The sequence below is a fragment of the Callospermophilus lateralis genome, chromosome 18 (assembly GCF_048772815.1).
Source record: "Callospermophilus lateralis isolate mCalLat2 chromosome 18, mCalLat2.hap1, whole genome shotgun sequence".
Lineage (NCBI taxonomy): Eukaryota > Metazoa > Chordata > Mammalia > Rodentia > Sciuridae > Callospermophilus > Callospermophilus lateralis.
Genome location: NC_135322.1, coordinates 14,329,793 through 14,340,872, shown reverse-complemented (window position 1 = coordinate 14,340,872; position 11,080 = coordinate 14,329,793). Strand labels below are relative to the sequence as shown.

The 11,080-nt window shown below is 47.3% G+C and overlaps 1 protein-coding gene across 1 annotated transcript; it reads left to right on the top strand.

Annotated features, from left to right (window-relative positions):
- The first annotated feature begins 2,296 nt into the window (after positions 1-2,296).
- On the top strand, positions 2,297-7,880 carry Psmc4 (proteasome 26S subunit, ATPase 4). The gene is made up of 11 exons (XM_076837773.2): positions 2,297-2,379; positions 3,205-3,303; positions 3,419-3,605; positions 5,071-5,217; positions 5,300-5,409; positions 5,511-5,604; positions 6,497-6,664; positions 6,746-6,822; positions 6,965-7,133; positions 7,341-7,396; positions 7,622-7,880. Exons 1-11 carry the CDS (start codon positions 2,344-2,346, stop codon positions 7,733-7,735), a joined length of 1,257 nt encoding a protein of 418 aa, XP_076693888.1. The 5' UTR covers positions 2,297-2,343; the 3' UTR covers positions 7,736-7,880.
- Positions 7,881-11,080: the final 3,200 nt, after the last annotated feature.

The following is an 11,080-nucleotide window of genomic DNA, read 5'->3' as shown; positions in this document are numbered from 1 at the left end:
TCAATCCCTGGTATCAAAAGACAAAAAACAAAAACAAAATGAAACACCCCACCAAAAACGAAAAACCAAACCCTGTTCACCCTAATGAGCATAATTATAGTCTCTAGGACAGGAGTCTCCTGTGCTTTTCCTTTGTTAGCAAAGTAATAAAACTTCTTTTTCCTTTTTCTCAAAACCATGTCCTCATTTTGGAATGGCATCAAGGGGGCAAGGACTGGGCTTTTGATAACACAGTGGTGCCATAGATATCCCCCACAAAGAGGGACGGGATTCCCCATGGAAAGGAACCAGATGCATGGAATCAAGCATCTTGGCATACACACCAGGGACTTGCCAAATGGCCAAGGCTGTCTGGACTTTACTGAGTTCAGTTTCCTTCTTTATCAACGTGGATCAAGATGGAGCAAACTGTACCGTCCAGAAAGAAAAGCAGGGAGTTTCCCAAAGCAAAAGGAACTTAGCAGCTGCTGGGACAGTCCCTCAATCCCTCCCTGTACTCACAGGAATACCTCCTCTGATTTGACCTGAGGCACACTCACTTGTCTCCTCACTTCCTGCAGTTGGCTTTCAACAAATTTGAATCCTCGGCACGAAGTGGGGTTGCTTGGAGTGCTAGGCCTGCCCAAGAAAGCCAGAGCAGGGGCTTCTCTCAGGTCCCACCTGGAATGCCAAATTTGTTCCTGAAAGCTCAGGCTTGTCCCCAAACCCCATTCACTAATACGGACATAATTCTGAGAAAAAGGAAAAAGAAGTTTTATTACTTGTCCAGCAAAGGAGAAAATAGGAACTCCTGTCTCAGAGGCTATGATTCTGCCCATCAAGGGGAACAGGGGTTTTTAAAGAGGTGATTCAAAGGCTACTTTCCAAGTGCTCTCTGTTGGAGTGTAATTCACTTGTTAATGTGGGAGAGAGTCATTTATGAGTTCTTCTGGTGCCATCTCCTGGGGAGGGTATGGGCTCAAGGACTGATAACTCTGCCTAGGATGGGGAGGCAAGGTAATCCTGATTCCTCTGAGATTGGGGTGAGGGGATATGAATGAGCAGGGAGAGACGAAGAGAAAGAAACATGTCCTTTTAAAAATAATGCACACTAGCAGAGCAGCAAGGACTATCTATATTCAAAGCATAAAGTGGACCACTGTTACAGACAGTGTACAGATCTGGAGAAAGAGAATTCAACACAAAAGTGACCTTTGCTGTTATTGGCAAATGATATTAATTATATGGGATGGGGAAGGGAAGTGCTTAGACTTTTGGAGGTTGTCTTTGTTGGGTTGCTTGATCTAGATGGCTGCTCAAGTTTTGCATTACCTTGATTTGTAAGCAACAATAAGAATTTGTGCACCTGAATATGTTCATACTTCAACAGAAGTTTATTTAGTAAAAATTTGTAGCTGGTATGAAGGATGGCAGTGTACCTGGGGTACTAGGAGCAGAGGTTTCTGGGGACAGACAGATCTGGGTCCCCATTCTGTTCGGCCACTTAAGCCCTGTGACTGTGGCAAGTGGTTTCATGGCTGCAAGCCTGTTTCTCTCTCTCTTTGTAAAGAAAACACAACATGCGCTAGGATTTGGGCTTGGGAATGTGTACCTTAGTGGCACAGTGCTTGTTTAGCATGCCTAAGGCCCGGGGTTCCATATCCAGCTTTAGCTGAAAAGCAATTCCAAGGGATGATGCACGCAAGGCTTAAGCATGGAATGTGGCATGGGTCTGCTGGTCTCTGGTATAACACAACTACAGGGCACCCTTTTTTTCTTATTTCTCCAGCCTTATTTTCTTATATAGCCTTATTTTCTCCAGCCCAGAGTCTATTCAATTCGTTCCTCATTGAACCATGGACTCTAGGCTCCTCACTCCCAGAGTGGAGCCCGATTACCTTCAGGGACAGAATTTTAGGGGGCAGGCCACGCGGAGACCCATTCTGTGGAACCACGCCCAAGGCCTCTCGGATCCCTCCCCTAACAGGGAGTTACAGCCCATGGGCCCCAGACTCTTCCCACAGAGCTCAGAATTTCCTGTTGAAAGAGCAGTGAGCTGGCGCCACCTCCTGGACAGAAAGCCCTAGAGGCGCTCCAGCGCGAGGTGCCGCCATCCCTTTCAACTGCGCGCGCTCACATCTCCGAGCCCGCCCGCGCTTTTTCGCGATGCTGTCGCACAGCGCATGTGCTTATCTTGTGGGCGGAGCCCAGGACGAAGACTTCCCCATTCCCGGTCTATCCATCCCGCTCTCTGAGAGCTTAAACTACGTTTCCCAGGATCCTCTAGTGTCGGAGACTTCCGGCTGCGTCAGCGGAAACGGTGACTGGATCAGGCCGAGCCCCGCAGAGGCCGGCTTGGTCACTATGGAGGAGATTGGCATCTTGGTGGAGAAGGCTCAGGTGCGGTGGGGACTTCGGCCTTTTAGTACCCGCCGGGCTTGGGGGAAAGGTTGAATCCAGACCTGAGTGGACAGCTGAATGGACTTGGAGGATCCCAGTGCGACTCTGGGTGATTTTAGGGGCTTCGGTGGAGAACTTTGTGCTGTCCCGAGGCCTGATTGTGTGGTCGAGGGATGTGGGGAGGGTAAGGCTCCGAAGGCGGAGCTGGGAGAAGAGGGTCTTTGACATTGATGGGTTTCGAGGCCTGCCTGGGAGGGCTTGGTGACCTCGTCGGCCCTTTGGGGTTGGGGGTTAGGTCAGATGCTGGTGAGCGATGTGTGGAATGGGCCTGTGGCTAGGGGACTGAGTTCGGTGCTTTGCTGGGGGGGCGTTGTGGTTTTATCTGTGACTTGCCTGAGTGACGTTTGGGAGTCTCTTTTGGAGGGCAAATGGGAAATGAATGCTGGGAATCTTCGAATGTATGGGGACTTAAACATCCTGTCCAGGAGAGCCGTGAAGCATTAGGAATCTGTGGAAGGGTGATGGGGATGCTGGGATATGGTAAGAAGTTGATGTGATATTTGGGGGGATGGTAGGAATTGCATACCATAGCAGATCTGTTGGGGTGCAAATTGGCATAAAGGACTTGTTTCGGAGCCAGGGTGACATAAAAGCCTATTTAGGGGGCTGAGAATTTTCCAGGTTCTATTTAGAGAAACTGAATGATGTTAGTATTGAGTGACTTAATGGCAAATTGGTGGTGGTGGTGATGGTGGGAGCAGTGGTTCTAGATGCTTTCTTGAGGAGATTCTTTTCTTCCAACCTGAGTTTCCCCCCTTGGACTAGGATGAGATCCCAGCATTGTCTGTGTCCCGGCCCCAGACTGGCTTGTCCTTCCTGGGACCTGAGCCTGAGGACCTGGAGGACCTGTATAGTCGCTACAAGGTACATTCAACTCTATCCTGAACCATAAGGCCCAGCATCTCATATTCCCTCTTCTTTCCACTCTGGCTCAGCAAAGCCTATAGCCATGCCTTTCCTCTTTCCTCTGGGCTCACAGAAGCTGCAGCAAGAGCTAGAATTCCTGGAGGTGCAGGAGGAATACATCAAGGATGAGCAAAAGAACCTGAAGAAAGAATTCCTGCATGCCCAGGAGGAGGTGAAGCGAATCCAGAGCATTCCGCTAGTCATTGGGCAGTTTTTAGAAGCTGTGGATCAGAACACAGCCATTGTGGGCTCTACTACGGGTGAGTGGGTGTGTGGATGGTGGCACCTCATTCATTGATTTGCCCATTCAACACCTAATTGTTTCCATGTGCTAGAAATGGGGTCTGCCATATGCTACATAACAGCAAATGAGGCGGGATGGTGTAATGGTGTTCTTCAGGATATTTGATCCAAAAATAGAAATATATTTCTTGAGTATCTGTCTTTGTCATTGCTTAAATATGTACATATAAAACATAAAGTCTCACCAGAGGGTATTTAGACATACCATGAGTGATGTACTCCGATGTTTTTTATTTTGTTTACATATGTTTTAATTTAACCAAAACTTTGGTCATCCTCTCACCTCCATTAATTTCCTGACTACCATTTGAAACGTACCTCTGCTAAGAACTCAGTGTATAGTAGCTGCTATTATTAACATAGGTCCAGGCCTTGCCCTTACAATCATTGTTGTTCTAATGTCCTGTCTGTCTTTTCCTGCTTCTGGCCTCTACTCTTCTAGAGCAAGCCATGCTCTTGTAAAGATTCTTGGAAAAGATGTTGGACTTACGGGCTATGAGGAAGTGGGGGAAGGGGTGAAACCTATATCTTTGACTGTGAGACTTAGGAAGATAATGGGCTCTTTCTGAGATGTCCAGAGGGTTTGGAGGGAGACAGTTCAGGACATTATAGGGCTGCTGGACAGTCAGGTCTGATGGTCAGGAGAGAGATTGCTGTGCATTACTAACATAAATGTAGGAGGTAGATTAGAGAGGATAGAGGCTGGGTGACCAAGGAGGAATCACACAGAGACCTAGACAGGAGAAGATGGGACTGAATCAGGCAGGGGGAGGAGGAGAGAACTGCTTGAAGAGAGACTTGGAAAGCTGAGTAGAAGGTTGTGACGACTGATGGTCTATGGAGGGAAGGGGGAGACAATTCAGGATGATGCTTCAGATTTGGCCGGGGCAGTATGTCTCCTTAAGGCAGACCCAGAAGGAACAGTTCAGTTTGGGGAAAGATACTGAGATCATATTAGGACAGTGAGAAGTACCCAGGGAAAAATATCCAGGGGGAGGCATGCTGGACACACCCAGTCCTGGAGTTTAAGAGAGAGTCTTGGCTGTAGACAGGAAAGTTATTAGTGTGAGCCTCTCTAAGATTAGTGGCCTGGAGGGTACAACTGTGAAGGAAGAAGAGGGGGAAAGACAGTTTCAGGACTCAGGGACTGGTTGTTTTGGTTTTTTTTTTTTTTTTTTTTTGGTACCAGGGACTGAACCAGGGGCGCTTAAACACTGAGCCACATCCCCAGCCCTTTTTAAATTTTACTTAGAGACAGGGTCTCACTGAGTTGTTTAGGGCCTCACTAAGTTGCTGAGGCTGGCTTTGAACTGGTGTTTCTCCTGCCTCAGCTCCTGAGCTGCTGGGTTACAGTGTGCACCATTGCGCCTGCAGGACTCAGATACTTCTCATTTTCCTTCTCCTCTTGTCCCTTTCTCAAAGGCTCCAACTATTATGTGCGCATTCTGAGCACCATTGATCGTGAGCTGCTCAAGCCCAATGCCTCAGTTGCCCTTCACAAGCACAGCAATGCCCTGGTGGATGTGCTGCCTCCTGAGGCCGACAGTAGCATCATGATGCTCACCTCAGGTGAGGCGGGGGCCTGGGGCTCAGGAGGCCCAAGGGGACCTTGTGGACAAGGCTGGGAGCCCCAACTCTGCTTTCCCACCAGACCAGAAGCCAGATGTGATGTATGCGGACATTGGGGGCATGGACATCCAAAAACAAGAGGTGCGGGAGGCTGTGGAGCTCCCACTTACACACTTTGAGCTCTATAAGCAGGTGAGGCTATGGAGGCAACAGGGCAGGGACAGGTACCACTGGGTCTGGGATTGGTGACAGGACTCCTTACCTCATCCTCTCTTCCCACTTCTGGGTTTCAGATTGGCATTGATCCTCCCCGAGGTGTCCTCATGTATGGCCCACCTGGCTGTGGGAAGACCATGTTGGCAAAGGCTGTGGCGCATCACACGACAGGTGAGCCTCTCTCTACCTCCCCTGTGTTTTGAGGTTTGGGTCTCCTCTTGCTCACCGCTTGCTCATGCTCCCCAGGAAATAGCATGGCATGTTCATATGCATGGGCTCTGGGGTTATAGCCCAGTGTGGCCCTTATTTGCTGTGCGGTCTGGCCAGGTGACTACCTCTTCATGCCTCAATTTCCTTTTAATAACACATTACTTTTGTACATTGATTGTGAAGACTTAATGAAATCCCCAGTATCATAGAAAACAAACAAATAAATAAGAAATCTAAAGGGAAGGTCCTGAACAAATCTCCTTCAATCCCATTGCCAGAGGTCAGTTATATCAGAAGATGGCCTCAGGTCACTGACTCTTAATACATTAAAAACTGATCATAGAGCAAACGGGAGCTCGGAGCTCTTGGTCAGGTGTTGATGACTTAATGTATGGACAGTGTTTCTGTTTTCTTACTGATATTACATGTATTTTGGAAACCAAGTGTTCTGGGTTTTTTGTTTTATTTAATGTTCTGCTTTTTAACATATCAGACCAGAATTTGATATGTGTATATATGATTCGTGACTGCGGCTGTTGGGTTGCTTTGGGACATAAGCAGATGGCTGGTCCTTGGGGCTTGAACTGGCACCCAGCCCTTGGCTTGAGAGAATGACTCAGCTACTAGGAGTAGGTGTCCAAGTGGAAGGATGTCTTTAGGAATTTTTTTAAAAAATATCTTTATTTATTTATTTTTTATGTGGTGCTGAGGATTGAACCCAGTGCCTCGCGCATGCCAGTGTACTACCACTTGAGCCACATCCCCAGCCCCGCTTTTAGGAATTCTCAGTTTCATTTAAAGTAGGATGGCTCCACAGGCAGCTCATCTCTCACCTTTGTCATCCTGCTATCAGCTGCATTTATCCGGGTCGTGGGCTCAGAGTTTGTACAGAAGTACCTGGGTGAAGGCCCCCGCATGGTCCGGGATGTTTTCCGCCTGGCCAAGGAGAACGCACCTGCTATTATCTTCATAGACGAGATTGATGCCATCGCCACCAAGAGATTTGATGCCCAGACAGGGGGTGAGTGATGCCCAAACAGGGTTGGGGTCTTGGGCAGGTGTCATAACAGTGCCCTGGACTGACCTTAATGTTCACTCTCAGCTGACAGGGAGGTTCAGAGAATCTTGCTGGAGTTGCTGAATCAAATGGATGGATTTGACCAGAACGTCAATGTCAAGGTTTGGGGCTCAGAATGGGCAAGTGGAGGTATGGTGTAGGAATCAGGGAAAGATAGGAGCTGGCTCATGAGGGGCAGGTATCATGACAGAAAAGAAAATGTAGGGAGGGACAAAGGTCTGAGCCAGCCTCTCCTGGTGCCAGGTGATCATGGCCACAAACAGAGCAGACACCCTGGATCCAGCCCTGCTACGGCCAGGACGCCTGGACCGAAAAATTGAATTTCCACTCCCTGATCGCCGCCAGAAGAGATTAATTTTCTCCACTATCACCAGCAAGATGAACCTCTCTGAAGAGGTTGACTTGGAAGATTGTATCCTACTCTGGAAGTGAGGGGAAGGACTACATCAGGGTATGGGGTGCAGTCTTCATTTCCACATCTGCTACTACCATAATCAGAGTGCACAAGGCACCAAGGTCCAGGGGAAGGGTGGTGACCAAGACAGCCCTAGGATGACTTCTTCCTCCAGGCATTCATCCCATCACACAGGGAATGTTGTCCTTAACTCAATCAATGCAGATGTGGCCCGGCCAGATAAGATTTCAGGAGCTGATATCAACTCCATCTGTCAGGAGGTGAGTGATGGTTTCTCTCTGATCGGGGCAGGGGATGTGTGAATACCTCTTCCCTTCTCTGAGACCACTTTGCTGTAGTTGTTTTGTCCCTTTATTACCTTCTTGGGGTCTTGGGCCCTGTGTGTGTCCCCCACCCCTGCCAGCCGCCTCCCTTCCATCACTGGGTGGGGGTGTGGGGTGTGGAGTATTTAATTCTCAGAGTATTTAATTCTCATTCCTCAATAGAGTGGAATGTTGGCTGTCCGTGAGAACCGCTACATTGTCCTGGCTAAGGACTTTGAGAAAGCATACAAGACCGTCATCAAGAAGGATGAGCAGGAGCATGAATTTTACAAGTGACCCCCACCCCCCACCCCTTCCCTTCCCACACCACTCAGGGACTGAGGCTTCTCTCACCTCTCCAGGTACCTCTGTCCCAAATCCTAGATTTCTTTTATCTTTACCAAGGTTTGGTGTATTCAATAAATGGATAAGATTGAATCCATTTAATTCCTTCTTAGAAGTTTAACTCCTTTGGAGAACCTGGATCCTGAGTAGGGTCCACTGGTTCCCTCCTGATCTCCTGACAGATGAGTGGGTGAGATCCATGTCTTGGATTGCAGCTTGAGAGAGAAGCAAAGAATTCAAACCAACTGACTTTAGAAATTTAGAGAAAGGTTTGGAAAGAACTTCAGACAGAAGCCCTTGGCTGCAGAAGAAAGCCCCCACTCTCATTTTCTACAGGTAGATCATTTTGGGTTTTCCATGATTCCTGCCTTTCTCACACTCAGAGGGAGTATCAGGCACAGAGAGATAGCCCCTCAGAGTCCCCCAGAGCAGAGCATTGGTGTGGGGTGAGGGGAGCAGGTCAATGTCTGGGTTCTGTGCATGGGTCAGAGCACAGATGCATTCAGTTGCCAAGTGAAGTTTTCCACAATTGTCACTGATGTTCCAGTGCCCACGAGTGCGCGTCTTGTCCATTTGCTTAGGGTTAAGTCACTGAGGTGTTCTTTGTCCTGTCTGGGGCAAAGAATCTCCCCTTAGCATATTGCTCATGTCTAAAGAATTGTAACTTCTGGCTAAAAGTACTTTTCCCCAAACAAATAAGGATTTTCTCCTGAATCACACATGACTTCTAGCAAAATCCTCTTCCACGGGTTCTTAATGCCTGAGGCTTTCCCTTTGGTGTGTCCTTGTATTTACTGGGATTTGGTTTCTGATTAAAGCTTTGCCCCACTTTACCTGTAATGCCTTTCCCTTGATATCCTTTAGGTTAGGCTTGCTGCATACTGTGACCATTTTATCACCACAGTTTAATGTGGCTTACAGGGCTCTGTGTGAACTGGCCTCTGCTCACCCCATCTCAGAGTCCTTCATCCAAACCTGTCGAGGCCTCCCGATCTTGCAGGGCCCCGAGGGTGCAGATGTTCTAAGCCTTTGCACATGTTCTTCCTTAGGCTGCTTAGACTTTCCATCCATCCTTACTGTCAGTGTCCCCTCTCTTGATATCATTTAGCACTTCTCCCTCTGGACAGCTTCCCTGCCACCTGAAGTGAGGAAGGAGTCCTTTCCCTTGGCTCCCTGGCACCTGCCCATGCTCTGCTCAGCAAAGCTTATGTTACCATCAGACTTTCTTTTCCCTTTTGCACTGGAATCTCCCCTAGAACAGTCAGGACAACACTTGATTACAGTTCAAGTACTCTCACCTGTACTCGGTAGACATTCAGTGGATGTTTCGTGAAAAACATGAATGTTGGTGTATATTTGGAAGTAAAATGGAAGAGGGTATAAGGAGACACAGTTGGAGAATCCCAGGTCTTTGAAGGGAAGGAGTGATTGATCCCTTCATAGATAAACTGGTTGGTGGATCAGAGGTTAATTTTCCTTCCTCAAGTGAGAGAAGGAGATAAGAGGAGAAGGTGTAAACTGCAGGGGCAAAGGAGGAAAGGAGATGGTAGCAACACAATTTTGGAAATAAAGTGGGCTGTGCTCGTTCACGTAACAAATGTGAGGAGACAAGAACTCAAGCTGAAAGGAAGCAAGAGGAGAAACAAATGGATTCCCCTTTTGGAAAGGATTGGGAACCCGAGGTATCAGATTTTGCAGTGAGGACTGTGGACACTTCAGCCTGGGGGAGGGATATTGCCACACCTGAACAGATCATCCCTCTTGGAGTTGAGATTGCCAGTTCCCATTCCCATCTACCCCTGATAGCTATGCAGCTTGAAGCATCTCCTTAAACTCTGTCAGAGTCCTCATCAGTAGAATGGGCACAACCCCTAAGTCCCAGGGATAGGAGTCCCGATGAGAGGAATCCTGAAATCAGGCACAAAAACCTAAGTAGCATGGAGCTCTAGATAAGGGAGAGGGGAAACAGCTCCCTTCCAGCTCTGAAGGCTTCTCGTTCAGTAACCTTCTCCCTGAGTGGGATTGACTGTACCTTGGCAGGGTATAGTCAGGGTACCTCGCAATGTGGTTGTGGCTTATTTCGCTGCTGTTAAGAGTGTTCATTCAACACCTATACCATGGTGCCTTGGAGGGAGCAACTGATGTTAACAAGTGAATTATTCTCAGGCCCTGTTGTCAAAGAACTCACTGTCTCACTGTGTAAAGAGGGAGGCCAATTAAGGGAAATCAAGTAAAAAGCAAGGCTTTATTTAATGTTATTTATTTATTTATTTATTTATTTATGGTACCAGGGATTGAACCCAAGGGCATTTAACTATATTCCCAGCCATTTTTAATATTTTATTTAGAAATAAGGTCTTGCTGAGTTGCTTAAGGCTTCACTAAGTTGTTGAGGCTGGCTTTGAACTTGCAATCTTCCTGCCTCAGCCTCCCAAGGCACTGGGATTACAGATGTGTGCCACCACGCCTGGCTCGCGAAGTTATATTTCAACGGCATAGAGGGTCTACTTTGCCTTGAGGAAGTTGGCATTTGACTGGAGTCTCTGAAAAATAAGGAATCTGGAAGATGATTAGGATAGAATGTCCTTTGGTACTCAAATTCTAGTCATTTTTTCAGTTGTCCTGACCACTCATCCATCTTAAAGCTCTTGGAGAATTTTTGAGAAGATGTGGAGATCCCAAAGGTGGAAATTCTGACTTTTCTTCTCTTTCCATTCACATGATGTTCATTCACAGGGCCTTATACTGTTTCATTTAGGTGAAATAACCCAAATTACTGGTCAACAAGGACTTTGGTTAATGTAGTTCTTCTAGGGATTTAGGGTCTCCTGAGCAAATTACTTTCTCCTTTTGGAAAGTAAATAAGGGTGGGCCAAGACCTGTGAGAACAAAAACTGCCTGCATACTTAAGTTATGATTAGTTAAACATTTGTTATATTGATGCCTTCCAGCCAGAGTCCCCAGGAACACAGCTATCCCAGTTTACAATGAGGGAATACATGCACCATGGGCAACTGTCCGGGGCTCAAGAAGAGAGTGTTTGAAAAGATTTACTAAGGAATTTGTGCTTGATTTGGAGGATGGTTCAAGGAAGCAGGACTTTGATCAGGGTTGCATGGTGTCAGGAAGCAAGGATACATTTTTTTGTTTGTTTTTGTTTGTTTAGTTGTGAATAGACACAATACCTATATTTTGTTTATTTTTATGTGGTGCTGAGGATTGAACCTAGAGCCTCACATGAGCGAGGCGAGCACTATACCACTGAGCCCCAGCCCCAAGGATAAGCTTATGATTAGG